General features: G+C 43.7%; 1 protein-coding gene across 1 annotated transcript; it reads right to left on the bottom strand.

The window, feature by feature from the left end:
* Positions 1 to 13,545: 13,545 nt before the first annotated feature.
* Positions 13,546 to 14,412, bottom strand: LOC123828551 (olfactory receptor 7A17-like). The gene is made up of 2 exons (XM_045853598.1): positions 14,058 to 14,412; positions 13,546 to 13,772 (listed from the first exon to the last, which is right to left on the bottom strand). The coding sequence occupies exons 1-2, from the start codon at positions 14,410 to 14,412 to the stop codon at positions 13,546 to 13,548; spliced, it is 582 nt and encodes a 193-aa protein (XP_045709554.1).
* Positions 14,413 to 18,677: the final 4,265 nt, after the last annotated feature.

Here is an 18,677-nt window from a genome sequence, read left to right on the forward strand (position 1 = left end):
CCTTCCGTTCAGTCACCGGGATCTCTGCTAAAACCAGGTGGTGGCTCCCCCTTCTAAAGCTGCGGGGGTCCCCACTCTGGCAAAGGCACGTGGTCCTCTCTCCCAAGGCTACAGGAGTCTCCACTCTGTCCAGGTCGCGTGGTTCTCTCTTCAATGCTGCGGGAAGGGAGAGTCCCCACTCTGTCCAGGCCATGTGGTTCTCCCTCTCTCAGGGCTGCGGGAAGGGAGAGTCCCCACTCTGTCCAGGCTGCGTGGTTCTCCCTCAATGGCTGCCATGTCTGAGTTTAAATCCCCGCGCCAGTCTTCCTCTGCAGCCCCATTTCCGACTCCTCCTACACTTGGGCACACTTGCCCTCAATCTGCTGTCTTCTCCAGGTTTTCTGGTCACCATCGTGGGTCTGGGCAGGTGTGACCCCATGTCCTGGAGCCAATTTTCTCCGAGCTCCCACGCAGGTGCTGTAACTCGGGGGACCTGCCCCCCAGTCACATCTTGCAGGGTAGGGGGGATCCCTTTCTATCCCCCTGGCCTTGAGCCTGGCCATAGCTATTTAGCATATTTAAGCAAGAAGTCTAAGGCTATAGGTATGCTAAATGACCACGCCATGGATTAGCTGCAAAGCTGCCCTGCATGTTCTTGCTCTGTGTGCCCCTTCTCCCAACTCACACCTGTGGGGGAAGGGGTGAAGACACCTTAAAATCTTCTGGACATCTTGAGTTCTGGACCCCGTTTCAAATGCCTGTTTGGGATACTCCCTCTTGGCTGCATCCTGTAACAGAGCGACCCACTAAATCCATGGGTTTATTTATCAAATATTGTGCATTTATTTTTACATATTTAAATTTCAGTCACCTTCAAAGGGCTTTCCATTAGGTGCAATACACCTATGGAGATGTTTTCCCATTGCTCAAAACAATATTTGAGCTCATGCATTTTCATGTCTTTTAGTGCTTCTTCTGTTTCTTGTTTCACTTCTTTCACATGGCCAAAACGTTTCCCCTGGAGGGCCTTTTTCATTCCAGGAAACAAAAACAGTCTCACAGGGTGAGGTTTGGTGAATAGGGAATGCGGGACAAGGCGGTCATGCTGTTTGTGGTCAAAAATTGCTGATCACTCAGTGTGGTGTGGGCAGGTGCATTCACCAAAAGCATTGGAAGAGTCTTCAAAAATGATTCATAGGAGCCAAATGCAGACTGTCAGAACACCAGCAGGTACACTGATACAGATGGATTCCTAGAACACTTACTTAGCTAGGGAAGCCTGCACTACAAGGTGCCCACACTAAAAAAGATAATTCCAGTTAATTTGGCCCAACCCTCACATTTTAGAAGTGCAAATTGAGCACTGACCATGTTTTCTGCACTGTCCAGGCTGTGAGTATTGTGTGCTGAGGAAGAAAATTTGCTACAAGGCAATGATAGAGGAAGAACATAGAAGCAAATAATAAAACTCTATCACATTTCAGATGGTTCAGACGGTGACAGGTGGTATGATGAAAGGAAAGCAGGTATAAAGAAATGAATTGGGTATTCAATTTTTCGTGGGTATTTATGCAAGACCCCAAACAAAATAGCATTAGTGCAGAGAGCTCCAGTAAGAGAGGAAGGAGATTCAAGGTTATGTGGGAACGTGTGTGGCCAGCAGAGGGATTGGTCTGTGCATTTGTTTTCATGTGCAGCCTGAGAAAGGGAGCCAGCGTTGGCAGTGAATGAGCATGAGGAAGAGGAGGAGACAAGGTGTCAGACACATTGGAGTGATGTGGTCTTGCTGCTACTGCTGCAACCTCAGACACAGGGACTACTTCCTTGTCCACACTCCTGTTGCTCTTGATTAATCTTGTTGCAAATGTGTCCCATGAAGGAGACAGATCCCCTCCTCAGTGCCTCCTCTTGATTGAGTTTTGGCTCCTGTATTATAAGAGTTACCTTGCCATACATGCTCCCTAGTCCCCCTGTTTTGAGGACTGCTCACATGCACAAGCCACGCACATACAACACACACACACACACACACACACACACACACACACACACTATGACCATTGTATTATTTCCCTGTCTTTCTCAGGCCTGGCCATACTGATTCAGTTAGGAGTGGCTACAACCTAAGTTGGCGAGATTGTTGCCCTGTACACTGTAAAAATGGTTTCCAGCAATTCCTGTCGTATACCTCCTGTGGACAAAATCCTTTGGGCTCCATATCAGGATGGCCATGTCCTGTTGTGTATTTAAACAACCATTAAAGAAACTGACCCCTCTACCACTCTACTGGCCTCTTCAGACCCTACCTCTCGGATCCTGACCTAATTGCCATTCCTGCACCTATGCCCTGTTCATTCAGACACCCTTGATTTTCTATGGCCCAACAGTAGATGAGATGGGCCTTTTGGGGCATTTTTTCTTTGTCATTTTTGGGCTCTGGGATTTGATCTGTTTTTTGACACATTCAACAGGCACACCCCAGTTCTGGTTTCATTCCTTGTCCAACATGAAGAGACCCCAGGTCCCCAGACCATTTGCTATACAATCCTCCTCAGGCCAGGTAATCTGTCCCCTTTCTTCACATGCTGTACCCCCAAGGGCCTTGTGTCATACATACACTTACCCCTCACTTAGTGCAAGATCAAATGAGAAGGAACCTCATCTGCTTTGTCCACTTCTGCTTTGTCAAATGCACATCTTCACAAAGGTGTGCATTTATACAGAAACCAGTTCTTAGAAAATGGAATTTTAAAAGAATGTGGAAATTGGATGTAAAAAGAATACAGGGAAATATACCCAGATTAAAGATAGTGGGTTCAGAGGATGGCAGCAGAGTAGGTGGAAGCTACACTCACCTCCTCCCAGGAACAAACTGGAATTACAACTAAAAGAGAGCAATCAGACTGAATAACCAATTGAAGGCTATCTTAACAGGAGTCTTAGAACCAAGGATTCATAGAAGAAGCCACAATAAGACTGGTAGTAAGGCAAAGACACAGAAAGGGCTGTCCCTGCTCCCATGGGCCATGCTGAGATTCCAGAGGGATATCTCAGCTGCAAACATACCCCCTGAGCAGAGTGGGGTGTCAACCCCAAGCTGGGCTCTGCAGCCCAGAGCACCAGAGCTGGGAAGAGATGCCCACATAAAGCCTGGCTATGAAAACCTGTTGGGATTCTGTGTGCCAGGGAGAAATGCCAGGGAGAGATGGGAGTCTGCTAGAGACCCAGGTGCCCTCTTAAAGTGTCAACACAAAATCGCATTCCCAGACACTCACCTGGGGCTCTGGCAAAGGAGGGGAGGATATGACTAAAATCAAGTGAGGAGAGACAGGTTTGGGGCTGAGGGGACAGCACCTAGAGCTATCAGGAGAGTACCTCAGCTGTCCTGAGTAACTCTCCTGCACTGTAGATGCCAATTTTCTTGGATGGAGCAGGTGATTCCATGGGCTCAGCCTGGGTGAAGGCAATAGCCCCTAAATCTCGACTCCCTGTTGCCACACCCTGTGGAACTTGCATCCTGCTGAGGAGTCAGCTGTCTGAGTCAGGGTGTAGAGGTATGGACAGACTTGGGGGTGTCAGTGACTGAGTTGTGTGGCTCTGGGATGGGCCCAGTGTCCCCACTTTACTATGAACTGACTGGTGCCTCCCCCTCAAGGGAGTTTCCTTTTCCTCACTTTCTGTGCTTCCCAAGGCTCCACCCTGTTGGGGTCTAGGACAGGGGCCATTTTCCCTTCACATGCCTGACTGGTGCAGAGCCCTAGGTTCACATGGCCACTCTTGGTCTGTTTGGGCCTGATACACACTGCTGGCCTCACTCTGATGACTCCCTGTGACCACACCCCACCACAAAGGTGTGCAAGAATGCCCAGTGGATGGCAGGTAGACTTGGTACGCCCTGGACATTTGCTGAGTGGCTACAGACCCAGCAGTGGCACCGAGTTTTAACCTATATTAATCTGGTGAACCCCATCGCCTCTGTCTTGTGGCTCAAGGAGGACCGACCTTGTGCAACTCAAACACCACCAGAGGCTCTTTCAGTGACTGAGCCTAGTAGGCAGTTGGTAGGCAGAGGCAGATCTTGGGATGCCTGAGGTGTGTAGCTCACATACCCTGGACCTGGTGCTGGTAAAAGGCAGCCTTTGTGCACACTCAGGTCCAGCAGAAGCACCCACAAATTGTGGATGTCTTTGTAGTTCTAAACACATTGCCTGGGGCGAGTTATAGGCAGCAGCTGACATTGATTCACACCAGAGTCCCTCCAAGAGACCCCAAACCAACATACCCAGTGGCCAGCTTCAAAGAACATCAGTGCAAGATTCAGTTAGCTTCCCAAGCATCATATCCAAAGAGATTCCTTGGCAGGCACCAGACCCTGCTGAGACGAATTCTACTTGATGTGGTCAGCACCTGCACAACAGCTCATGCAGTATGGTTGGGGTTGATCCTCACAGTCAGCCAGCTTGTTGGTCAAACCCATGCAGGAATGGGCCAATATCAATCAATCAATTACTACAGGAGGGCACACATGACCCAGACAAAGGACATTGCTGGTGCCCCAGCTCTGGTGATCAAGGAGACTGCCCCACGGGGTTCCACAAGACACCTACTACATAAGACCCCCCTGCCGAGACTGGGAGTCATAGCAGGTCTACCTAATATGCATAAGCAAACACAGAGAGGCAGCCAAAATGGGGGGGAAAAGAAACAGGCCCAGATGAAAAAACAGGAGAAATCTCCAGAGAAAGAGATAAATGAAATGGAGGCAAGTGAGTTATTTATCTGATGTAGACTTCAATTTCTTTTCAGTTTTTGATTTTAGAGAGATGGGAAGGGAGAGAAACACTGATGTGAAAGAGAAATATCCATCAGGTGTCTCTCACATGCACCCTAACTGGGGACTTGGCTTGCATCCCAGGCAAGTGCCCTGACTGGAGTCATGCTGGCTTTGTAGAACAATGCCCAACCAACTGAGACTTGCTCATCAAGGCCAACTGGACTTTCATTCTGTCAACTAATTGTCAAGAATAATCCTTGTATAACTGAGTTCAACCAACACTTCTCTTTTTTAGCATATGAAATAAAGTGCTTATCAATTAATTAGTTAACCAAGCAAACAAATACAGTGATCCCTCAGCTCTGGGATAAGTTGGTTAGGCTGTCAGGTGACCTCAGGTGGAAGTACTCAGCTTCCAGTCTCTCTGACCCTTTCCTTCAGTATCTACTGGGCTCAGAGACTCACCTGGATGTGTCTCTGAGAAGAAGGTCTCTGAGTGAAAGTATGAATTGCTCCGTGGATGGCTGATGATGGAGACTGGAGCTCTGTCTCCAGACAAGACAGCAGGAAGGAGTAAAGCAGTAGTCTCTGAGCAGAGCTTAGATCTCCAAATGCAAAAATCATTCCTCCCCACCTGACTAGCTCAAGGTTGAACAAACTCAGGAACTGTGGCAGAAGAGATACGTACAGCTTTGTTTATTTGCTGTATCTTGCTCTGTGTGTCTAATTAATTATTAGACACATTTCCCATGGTTGCTCCAAGCCTTGACTGCATTTCCCCATGAGAACTTGTCTGGACAGAATGGAAATTTCCCTGCTGATTCACAGTTCCCAAGAGACCAGTTTAGAAGTCAGGTGCATCCAGTTTTTATTATTCCTCCCTGAACTCTCCTGACTTCCAGAGTTGAACATTGAAACTTTTCACAGACCCGGGTTAAATAAAGTCTTCTCCAAATCTATGACTGAGAACTTGTCTTGTTTTGTTTCCTTAGGCCTCGAAAGCATTGCTTTTGAGGGAGCATCTCCTGGTGTCTATAGAAAATTCTATTCCCTTTTCTACTGTGAAGAGAGCAGCATTCCCTTAGTATAAAACCATGGGTACCATGATCCTTGGCCTCATAATGGTTTTGATAAATCAGTTAGGAATTTTATGCTTTTAACACAAGTTAGAAGCTGTCATTTTCCTTCATCTTTAAAGATTTAATAACTATAAGCGATATATTTAGATGTAATGTTCCATAGGTTGAGCTTAAAATCTTATGTAAATCATCTCACCTATTTTTGTAAAAGCCCATGCTATGATAACCATATGATTAGAAGCTTCATTCTGCATTGGCAGAAATGTGACTTAAATTTTTTTTCCGTATTTTTTGTTTTAGAGAGAGGGGAAGGGAGGGAGAAAGCAAGGGAGAGAAACATCAATGTATGGTTGCCTCTCACCTGCCCCCTACTGGGGACCTTGCCCTAACCTAGGCATGTCCCCGAGACTGGGAATCAAACCAATTACCCTTTGGGTCACAAGTGGGTGCTCAATCCACTGAGCCACACCAGCCAGGGTTTAGCTTAGCATCTTACAAGAGCCACCTGATATAATTTTTAAAATATATTTTATTGATTATGCTATTACATTGTTCCATTTTCCCCTCCTTTATTTCCCATGGGCTTGCACCCCAGCTCCCCCTGGTATTACCCACCCTGACTTCATGTCCATGGATCGTGCATATAAATTCTTTGGGTTCTACATTTCCTATACTATTCTTAACCTCCCCTTGTCTATTTTGTACATACTATTTATGCTTTTTATTCCCTGTAACTTTTCCCTCATTCTCCCCGTCCCACTCCCCACTGAGAACCCTCCATTGTGATCTCCATTTCTGTGATTCTGTTCCTGTTCTAGTTGTTTGCTTGGTTTGTTTTTGTTTTTTTAGGTTGGGTTATTGATAATTGTGAGTTTGTTGTCATTTTACTGTTCATAGTTGTTGAACTTCTTCTATTCCTTAGATAAGTCCCTGTAACATTTCATATAATAAGGGCTTGGCAATGATGAACTCCTTAACTTGACCTTATCTGGGAAGCACTTTATCTGCCCTTTCATTGTAAATGATAGCTTTGCTGGGTAGAGTAAGTTTGGATGTTGGTCCTTGCCTTTCAGAACTTAAAATGTTTTGAAAAGTCCACTGCATGAAGCAGTGCTGCTATGAACTGCAGTCCCCTTTGTAGAATGGGGTTTGAAGGGATTTAGTGATCTGCTCAAAGTTAGAAACTGATTAAGGTATGGACCGAGTAAGAGATGGGCTTCTTCTTTTATTTTTTAGATTCTCCTTTTTTGTTATAGATTTTACAAACTTACAAAAATAGTTTATTTTTTATTGTATTTTTCTATTATCATTTATCCCCCCTACACTCCTTTCTACCTCCAGACACCCACCCAACCCACAATTCTTTTTTTTTTTAAATTGTATTTGTGTGAGGGAAGGAGACAGAGAGAGAGAGAGAGAGAGAGAGAGAGAGAGAGAGAGAGAGAGAGAGAGAGAGTACATAGATTTGTTATTTCACTTATTCATGCATTCATTGGACTTTCTTGCATGTGCCCTGCCTGGACATCGAACCTGCAACCTTGGAGCATTGGGACCACTCTCCAACCAATGCTGTACAGGCCAGGGCCAGAGAGGGGCTTTGATTGGAATTTATCAGGTTGCTTCCAGTTTTCAAACCCTGGGCCAGTGATTCTGAGCCTGAGGTGATTTTGCTCCTGGGGATGTTTGACAATGTCTGGAGGGAGGCTGCTAAACACCTGTAATTCCCATCACAAATAATTATCCTGTCTCCATTGTCAACATGAGAAGGTGAGAAAGCCTAGCCTAGAGCAGCACTTCTCCAACTTCAGTGTGCACACGGATCACCCAGGATTCTAGTTCTTTTGCAGATCCTGGTGGGCCAGAGATTGTGAAAATCAAACAATCTCCCAGGTGGTGTTGAGGCCAGGTGTTCCTGGCCTGAGGACCACTCCCTGACCACCAAAGCTGTGGCTCAGGGTCAGAGTCTAGTGCAGGCTGTGTTAGGCCTTCTGAACCAACATTTCATTTGCATGTAATTTGAGTGAATAGTGTATTCACTTACTCTAGAAGCTGTTAAAAAGTCTGAGTTTGGGTCTTTGGTATAAAGGCTCTTGAACAACATCAAATAATGAGCTTCTGAAAAAGGCTTTGTCCATTTTGAAAATACAGACCTTAGAATGACACCAAATAATGTATTTAAAAAAAGAAGACTTTATAGTAGATAAATAGGATCCCCCAAAAGAGGTCTGTATCCTAATCCCCAGAGCCTTTAAACGTGTTATTTTTTTATACCATGGGAGGGGGCATTGAAATAGTAGATGGGCTACTTTTGCTGATCAGCTGACTTTTAGATAAGAAGTTGGATGATAAATATGCAATAAGACTAATGTAATGACTTTGTTCCTAGAATATAGAAGGAAAAGGGAGGGTAGTTGGAATCAGTGGGAGATTTGAAGATGCTGCAGCAGTTGCTCTGAAGACAGAGAAAGGGCCATGAGCCAAGGCATGCCTGTGGCTGTGGGAAACTGGGATAGGAGAGGAAATGGAACTCACCTGTGCCTCTAGAAGGACCTTGGTCCTGCCGCCTACTTGATTTTTGTCCACTTAGACTAGTTTCAGGCTCTGACCTCTAAAACAGGGAGAGCATAGATATGTTGCTTTTACTCCCCCTACTGTAGTGTTTTGTTACAGCACCAACAGGAAGTTAAGACAGCCATGTATCCAAAAAAGTTTTTCTAGAGAAAACTGGATTTTAGCCTCTCAGTTCATTCGCTCAGCTTTCCTCGGATAAGGATATTTTGTGTTAAAATCTAACCCTAAGTAAGAAGAAAAAATACTGCAGCCAATTTGGATATTATGCACCTTTATCAGGTACAGTGAGTTTCCTATTGTGTCTTTGTACCTGAATTTCTACAATGCTTTATCTCACATTTATGCAACCATTCATTCTTTTAATTTATATCCTACCCAACTTTCTTATAACTTGTATTTCAACATAAAATGTTGGTTGGTAATGGGGTTATTAATGAGTTTCTGCATGTGTATATGTAGTATGCTTATTTTAATCATGTATAATAGAAATGAACACATGTGTATACATAGATAAACTTCTCACATGTAAGAGAGTTCCTGGACTTAACAAGTATTTCCAAACATTTCATTTATCCCTAACAACATTCACCTGAATTAGGTTGACTATTGCACCACCTTCACTAATAAGGTAGAGAGACTCAGGGTGATTGCATGTTTTACACTTGTACTATATAACAAAGGAATCAAAGCTTTGTGAACATAGTTGAATTATATATACATGAACCCGTGTAGTATGCATTCTTAATTTTTGCATGTCTCTTTTAATTCAGCAAATTTTGTATTTTCAATATGTGCACTTGATTTTATGTCATTATACCATAATAAATTATATAAAAAAATCTTATGCCCCAAGACAGGATGTAGAGCACAGTAGCTGAGTCACATTTTAACTGGGGTTGGAGATCCATCTTCAAACTGGTTACAAAGCAGAGAGTCATCTATGGTATAAATATAGTGTGAACAAATATAGGCAATTCCTATAAACTCATTTTTACGTTAAACTAGTTTTACCTACTTATTAATTAAATGGACATAAATTTGTTCAGGACAGGGGTGCACTACAGCCTCACCAAACATTATGGATGAGCTGCAGAAACATAATGTAGAGACACTCAGCTGCTGCAGACTCAGTAGTACCTGAGCAGAGATCAGAACAACACCCATCATGTGATTTCTCATTCAGTCATAAAGGCATTATAATAACCATTTGATTTAGGATGCTTACTATGCAGCAATAGCTAACTGATACAATAATGAAAGCAAATAGTACTGAGAGCAATTATAGTAATCTACTTCTTTTGATTATTGGCATACGCTTGATATTTGGAGACAGCATTCATGACTGTACTCTTACTCAAATTTATTGTAGATAACTGTACCAGCAGGTGACTGTACTGAGGTTCTGTTCCAAGGACATTGAAGAGCCTGGAAGAACATGCATGTCTGTACAGAAAGAGTGGTGCCCCTGAATCACATGACTGGGCAGGAATTCAAGCTCTCTTGTAAGATATCCTTCCAACAAGAGAGTAGAGATTCTTGAGCATGAGGGATACCTATAACAGATAATTTTAACATTGTTCATTCAACATCCATGTTGTAGTTATGACAAAATTTAGAAAAGGAGAAATATTTTGTTTAGAGCTATCGAGAAGGCATAATTGTAGACAGCCCTGAAATTTTCAAGCAGAAGCAGAAACATAATTCATTAAAAGATAAAATACAACTAACCAATCACTCACCCTTAGCATAAGGCCCCTTACACATGGACTCTGATCTTCCAAGCTTCAATGAGCAGATGTACAGCATGCAAAAGGAATACCCCGCATATGAATAAAATGAAGGACTAAAGCATTTGCTTCCTCATATTTAAGGTAATCTCTGACACTGGCATCATATTGGGTTAATCTATTTATTCACAACTTGGCTTTCCATGTAGACTCCAGTGGGAAATATATATTTGATAACCAATTTCTGCCATAATTACTGTAGGTATGTGGACACTGAGCTGAATTAGGCAATAAAACCAGGAGAGGGACTTCCAGCCAAGATGGAGGCATAGGTAGACACACTGTGCCTCCTCGCACAACCAAAATAAGGACAACAATAATTTAGAAATAAAATAACCAGAACTAATAGAAAATTGAACTGTTTGGAAGTCAGACAACCAAGGAGTTAAAACAGACACATTCATCCAGATCCATAGGAAAGCCGGAGTTGGACAGCCAGGGGAACAGGGGTCATAGAACAAAAAACGGTTGCACCAGGTACGTAAGGCAGCCCGGGTGCACAAGATCACAGCCGGTGGACCTTGGGAATGCAGGCGGTGGCTGGCAGACCCTGGGCACAGGGTGGCAACAGGCAGACCCAGCAAGGTGGCGACTGTGAAGAGAGGCACTGTGCACAAGGCAGCTGGCTGACACCGGGTGATCCCACATTTGTGAGCAGATAAACCAGGTGAAATTGGGAAGCGAGACAGACAACAACCCAAGGTCTCAGTGCCTGGAAATAGAGCTTCGAGACACTGATTGAAAACACCTGTGGGGGTTGAGGCTCAGGGAATGACTCCCAGCCTCACAGGAGAGTTTGTTGGAGAGACCCACAGGATCCTAGAACATCCACAAGCCCACCACATGGGAATTAGCACCAGAAAGGCCCAGTTTGCTTGGGGGAAGTGGCAGAAGGGACTGAAATCCTACAGAGAGCAGAGCAAGTGCCATTGTTCCCTCTCAGACCCCACGCCCACATACAGAGTCATAACCCAGCATCTGGGTTGCCCCGCCCTAGTGAACACCCAAGGCTCCGCTCCCATACATAACATGTGTGACAAGACAAAAAAAAAACCACACCCAAAAAACATGGTCCAAACAGAAGAACAGATCAAAGCTCCAGTGCAAATACAACTAAGTGACCAAGAGGTAGCCAACCTATCAGATGCACAGTTCAAAGCACTGGTGATCAGGATACTGACAGAATTGGTGAAATTTGTTTGCAAATTAGATGAAAAAAGGAAGGCTACGCTAAGTAAAATGCACAGGGAACCAATAGTGATGGGAAGAAAACTCAGACTCAAATGAATGAAGTGAACCACAAGGAAGAAAGAAACAACCAAACAGAAAAGAATGAAGAAACAAGAATTCAAAAAAAATGAGGAGAGGCTTAGGAACCTCCAGGACATCCTGAAACATCCAAACATCTGAATTATAGGGGTACTAGAAGGGGAAGAGGAAGAGCATCAAGTGGGAAAGTTATTTGAACAAACAATAAAGGAGAACTTCCCATTCTGGCAAAGGATATAGACTTTCAGGAAGTCCAGGAAGCTCAGAGTCCCAAAGAAGATGGATCCAAGGAGGAACACACCAAGGCACATCATGATTACATTAGCCAAGGTAAAAATGAAGGAGAGAATCCTGGAAGCAGCAAGAGATAAGGAGGAAGTTACCTACAAAGGAGTTCCCATCAGACTGTCAGCTGATTTCTCAAAAGAGACCTTGCAGGCAAGAAGGGGCTGGAAAGAAGTATTCCAAGTCATGTAAGGCAAGGACCTACATCCTAGATTGCTCTATCCAGCAAAGCTTTCATTTAGAATGGAAGGGCAGATCAAGTGCTTCTCAGATAAGGTCAAGTTAAAGGAGTTCATCGTCACCAAGCCCTTATTATGTGAAATGTTAAAGGGATTTATCTAAGAAAAAGAAGATAAAAAACATGTATAGTAAAATGACAGCAAGCTCACAATTATTAACAACCACACCTAAAACAAAAACAAAAGCAAACTAAGCAAACAACTAGAAGAGAAACAGAACAACAGAAATAGAGATCACATCGAGGGTTATCAACAGGGGGTAGGAGGAGGAGAGAGGGGAAAAAGGTACAGAGAATAAGTAGCATAGATGGTAGGTAGAAAACAGACAGTGGGAGGGCAGGAATAGAAGGTGAAATGTAAAAGCTAAAGAACTTATAACACATGGACATGAACTAAAGGGGGGGAATGTGGGTGGGAGAGGGTGTGCAGGGTGGAGGTGAATAAAGGGGCGGACGTGGGAGAGCTGTAGTAGCATAATCAAAATATATTTAAAAATAAAACCAGGGGAGAAGGTGAAAACAGAGAAACATGTTTACAATGTAAGGGATTGACATTATGCTTTTGAGTTATGAGGCAACATATCAAAGATAACCATGTCAAATCTCCTATTGCTGGTTATATGTTACAGCTACTGGACAAGCACCCCAGTTGTTCCCACCATGAAGTTCCCCTTTTAGAAAACCCTGTGTAGCCTAAAGAACTACCTCTTGAGTGATCTCGCTTTTCTACCCCTGCTTGAATTTCCACTCTTATGTTTTAAATTCACCAATAAAGGCTGAATCTGCAAAACACTAGCCATCCTGCCCTTGGACCCCAGCAAAGACAGAGCTCCAGTACATTCTCTCACTTTCTCCCAATGACCTACTGTGTGGTTCCTGAGAGCTGTGTGAGTAATGACCCTTGTGTTTTCCTAGTATCCTGATGGTTGTAGCAATTATTATCAGGACCACAAGGACCAGTCCAGCCACTACTGTAGTCTGAATAGTGAGCAGTAGGACCCAGCCAGTGCCCCAGGCCTTCCTAGCCTATAGCACCACTATCAATAGGCTGAGACTTAAACAACACAATGCTCAAGTCTGCATCCTCAGGAAGAGCAGTTAAGGTAGCTATGTACAAAGAAAGAGGGACACAAAAGTGAAAACAGTGGTTTTAGATTTCTTGGAATGAAGTTATGTGAATGGTGTGTGTAGCCAAGCTCAGTTTTGTCCACCTGAGTAATACCACTTGGGACTATTTGGTGCATAAAATAAGAACAAGTTACATGCAGTGATGTACATCATTGGAGAAGAAGTTTTTCTTAAACCCCTGTTGCACATGAAATAAACTGGAATTTTAGGTATTTCTGATTAAGTTTGCAAAACTGTAAAGGTAGAAACAAAACTCAGGGAGAAACTAACTGTATGACAGAGCAGAAAGCTCAAATATGTGGCCAGTTAAACTGCATGGAGAAGTTGAAACAAACAAGTGGGAATTCCAGCAAATAAAAAAAAAGCAGCAACTTTTAAAACCACAACCTGATCTAAGAGTCACAACATCTGGCTCCGAGGCTTTGAGCCCTGCAATCACAGGCACTTCCTTAGCCCAAAGACAATTGGTTCTTTCATAGCTGCCATCCCAACTAATCTCAGAGCCCTCTTTATGTCTCTGTTCCTGAGGCTGTAGATGAAGGGGTTCAGCATGGGTGTGACCACAGTGTACATCACTGAGGCTGTTGCACTTGACTGGGAGTGATGGGAACCAGCAGAGCTGAGATACACGCCTAGGCTGGTACCATAAAATAAGGAGACAACTGAGAGGTGAGATGCACAGGTGGAAAATGCTTTATACTTCCCCTGAGCTGATGGGATTGCTCGTATGGAGGACACTATCTTAGAGTAAGAGTAAAGGATCCCAGCAAAGGGACCACCACCCAGCATCCCAACTCCAAAATACATCATGATGTTTTCAAGAAAGGTGTCAGAGCAGGCGAGTTGGATCATCTGATTAAGTTCACAGAAAAAGTGAGGGATTTCCAAATCTGCACAGAAGGATAATTGTAATATCATTGAGGTTTGCAACAAGGAATACAGGGAACTCGTGATCCAGGACACCAGGACCAGCAGTCCACAGTGCTGGGGGTTCATGATGACTGTGTAGTGCAGGGGGTGGCAGATGGCCACATACCTGTCATAGGCCATCACGGTCAGGAGAAGTATGTCCAATACCGCAAAGAGTATGAAAAAATACATCTGAGTGATGCAGCCTGGATAGGTGATGGCTTTGCTCTGTGTCTGGATGTTCACCAGCATCTTCGGGATGGTGGTGGAGGTGAAGCAGATGTCAGTCAAGGACAGGTTGGAGAGGAAGAAGTACATGGGTGTGTGAAGGTGGGTGTCTGAGCTGACAGCCAGAATGATGAGTAGGTTTCCCAACATAGTGGTCAGGTACATGCAGAGGAACAACCCAAATAGGATGAGCTGCAGTTCTGGTTCCTCTGATAGTCCCAGGAGAAGAAATTCTGATATTTGTGTATGATTGCCTGGTTCCATACTGTGGAGGTGATTACTAGGAGAGAGGAAAATAACATGACTAATTCACAAAAAAGTTGGAAAACTACAATTTATTGTCTATAAGTATGGCCTCATTTCAGGAAATTCTTCATGACATCTTGATATGAAACTTTTTTACTGATCATCTTTTCCCCTAAGGAATCATGTATTCTACAGTTTTAATGAGAAATTTTTCATGTACAAGGTGACCCAAACACCCATGGACTTATTTATAAAAAAATGTGCATTTATATTTATACGTCTAAATTTAGTTACCTTCAAAGTGCCCTCCATTAGTTTCAATACACCTATTGAAGTGTTTTCCCATTGCTCAAAACATTGAGCTTATGCATTTTGATACCTTTTAGAGCTTCTGCTGTTTCTTGTTTCACTTCTTTCACATAGCCAAAACATTGCCCTTGGAAGGCCTTTTTCTTTCTTTCTTTCTTTTTTCTGAATTTAATTTAATTCTTTTAAAATTTTATTTTCCTGGCTGGCGTAGCTCAGTGGATTGAGCGTGGGCTGTGAACCAAAGTGTTGCAGGTTCGATTCCCAGTCAGGGCACATGCCTGGGTTGCAGGCCACGGCCCCCAGTAACTGCACAATGATGTTTCTCTCTCTCTCTCTCTCTTTCTCCCTCCCTTCCCTCTCTAAAAATAAATAAATAAAATACTTTAAAAATTTTATTTTAATCATTGTTCAAAGTACATTTCTCTGTCCTGGAGGGCCTTTTTCATCCAGGGAAACAAAAAAAGTCTCACAGGTGAGGTTGGGTAAATAGGGAATGTGGGGCAAGGCGGTCATGCTGTTTGCGGTCAAAAACTGCTGAATACTCCGTGTGGTGTGGGCAGGTGCACTCGCCAAATGCATTGGAAGAGTCTTCAAAAATGATTCATAGGAGCCAAATGCAGACTGTCAGAACACTAGCAGGTACACTGATACAGATGGGTTCATAGAACACTTACTTAGCCAGGGAAGCCTGCACTACAAGGTGCCCACACTCAAAAAGATAATTCCAGTTTATTTGGCCACCCCCTCCATATTTTAGGAGTGCAAACTGTGCTCTGACCATGTTTTCTGCACTGTCCAAGCTGTGAGTATTGTGTGCTGAGGAACAAAATTTGCTACAAGGCAATGATGGAGGAAGAACATAGAAGCAAATAATAAAACTCTATCACATTTCAGATGGTGACAGGTGGTATGATGAAAGGAAAGCAGGTATAAAGGAATAAATTGGGTATTCAATTTTTTGTGGGTATTTATGCAAGACCCCAAACAAAATGGCATTAGTGCAGAGAGCTCCAGTAAGAGAGGAAAGAGATTCAAGGTTATGTGGGAACGTGTGTGGTCAGCAGAGGGATTGGTCTGTTCATTTGTTTTCATGTGCAGCCTGAGAAAGGGAGCCAGCGTTGGCAGTGAATGAGCATGAGGAAGAGGAGGAGACAAGGTGTCAGACACATTGGAGTGATGTGGTCTTGCTGCTACTGCTGCAACCTCAGACACAGGGACTACTTCCTTGTCCACACTCCTGTTGCTCTTGATTAATCTTGTTGCAAATGTATCTCATGAGGGAGACAGATCCCCTCCACAGTGCCTCCTCTTGATTGAGTTTTGGCCCCTGTATTGTAAGAGTTACCTTGCCATACATGCTCCCTAGTCCCCCTGTTTTGAGGACTGCTCACATGCACAAGCCACGCACATACCACACACACACACACACACACACACACACACACACACACACACTATGAGCATTGTTGTATTATTTCCATGTCTTTCTCAGCCTCGACCATACTGATTCAGCTAGGAGTGGCTACAACCTAAGTTGGCCAGATCGTTGCCCTGTACACTGTGGAAATGGTTCCCAGCAATTCCTGTCCTATACCTCCTTTGGACAAAAAACCTTGGGCTCTATTTTGGGATGGCCATGTTGTGCTCTGTAGTTAAACAAACATTTAAAAAATCTGTTCATATCTTGACTATTGTAAATAATGCTGCAAAAAACATAGAGGTGCCCATATATTTTTGAATTGTTTTTGTTTTCTTCTGATATATACCCAGACTTGGCATTGCTGGGTGCTCATTAATAGATGAATGGATAATGAATGTGGCACATATCTATATCTGTATCTGTATCTGTATCTACATCTACATTTATATTTATGTCTATACAGAAGGTGGCCAAAGGTAGGTATACTGTTGTTCATATGGAAAATAATACAGTAATTAATAAATAATAATACAAGACTAATCTCTGTGGTTTGCACATTCACAACTGTGCACCTACTTTTGCTCCACCTTATATATACATACTAGAATATTACTCAGGAATAACAAAGTAGACATCTTCCCATTCGCAACAACCGGATGGGCCTGGATGTCATGAGGCCAAGTGAAATAAATCATACAGATTAGACACATAGAATGTGATTTCAGTTACATGTAGAATCTAAAACAAGACAAAAGAAATGAATAACTGAAACAAAACAAAAACAAACTCATGGGCACACAGAACAAACAGCTGGTTGCCAGATGGGAGAGCTGCTGTGGGGACAGATGAAAACATAGTGAAAGTCCCTGGTGAAGGGATTCACAAGTACAGCTTGGTATTACAGAATAGTCATGGTGATGTGAAGTGTAGCATACACACACACCCACACACACACGTACATTTATAGTAAATAATATTGTAATAACTATGTATGGGGTCAGGTGGATAACAGAATTATTAGAGGGGTCACTTCTTAAATTATATAAATATCTAACAACTATGCTGTACACCTGAAACTAATATAAAATAATATAAAATATCAGTTGCAATTAAAAAAAAGCAATGAAGCCCAGCAAGTGCCAGGTGCAGAAAGAAGAGGCAGTCAGTGTGATTACTGAAGTAACCTCGGACTCAAGGGACTGACCACACAGGTACTGGACCTCTCTAGCCCCACTGGCCTCATCAGAAACTACCCCTCAGATCCTGACCTAATTGCCATTCTTGCACCTATGCCCTGTTCATTCAGACACCCTTGATTTTCTATGGCCCAACAGTAGATGAGATGGGCCTTTTGGGGCATTTTTTCTTTGTCATTCTTGGGCTCTGGGATTTGATCTGTTTTTTGACACATTCAATAGGCACACCCCAGCTCTGGTTTCATTCCTTGTCCAACATGAAGAGGCCCCAGGTCCCCAGACCATTTGCTATACAATCCTCCTCAGGCCAGATAATCTGTCCCCTTTCTTCACATGCTGTACCTCCAAGGGCCTTGTGTCATACACACACTTACCCCTCACTTAATGCGAGATCAAATGAGAAGCAACCTCATCTGCTTTGTCCACTTCTGTGTCTTCACAAAGGTGGGCATTTATGCAGAAACCAATTCTTAGAAAATGGAATTTTAAAAGAATGTGGAAATGGGATGTAAAAAGAATACAGGGAAATATACCCAGATTAAAGATAGTGGGTTCAGAGGATGGCAGCAGAGTAGGTGGAAGCTACACTCACCTCCTCCCAGGAACAAACTGGAATTACAACTAAAAGAGAGCAATCAGACTGAATAACCAATTGAAGGCTATCTTAACAGGAGTCTTAGAACCAAGGATTCATAGAAGAAGCCACAATAAGACTGGTAGTAAGGCAAAGACACGGAAAGGGCTGTCCCTGCTCCCATGGGCCATGCTGAGATTCCAGAGGGATATCTCAGCTGCAAACGTACTCCCTGAGCAGAGTGGGGTGTCAACCCCAAGCTGGGCTCTGCAGCTCAGAGCACCAGAGCTGGGAAGAGATGCCCACATAAAGCCTGGCTATGAAAACCTGTTGGGATTCTGTGTGCCAGGGAGAAATGCCAGGGAGAGATGGGAATCTGCTAGAGACCCAGGTGCCCTCTTAAAGTGTCAACACACAAAGTCGCATTCCCAGACACTCACCTGGGGCTCTGGCAAAGGAGGGGAGGAGATGAGTAAAGTCAAGTGAGGAGAGGCAGGTTTGTGGCTAAGGGGACAGCACCTAGAGCTATCAGGAGAGTACCTCAGCTGTCCTAAGTAACTCTCCTGCACTGTAGATGCTAATTTTCTTGGGGGGAGCAGGTGATTCTATGGGCTCAGCCTGGGTGAAGGCAATAGCCCCTAAATCTCGACTTTCTGTTGCCCCACCCTGTGGAGCTTGCACCCTG

The sequence above is a fragment of the Phyllostomus hastatus genome, unplaced genomic scaffold, assembly GCF_019186645.2.
Source record: "Phyllostomus hastatus isolate PE091 unplaced genomic scaffold, TTU_PhHast_1.1 phas_contig_98, whole genome shotgun sequence".
Taxonomy (NCBI): Eukaryota; Metazoa; Chordata; class Mammalia; order Chiroptera; family Phyllostomidae; genus Phyllostomus; species Phyllostomus hastatus.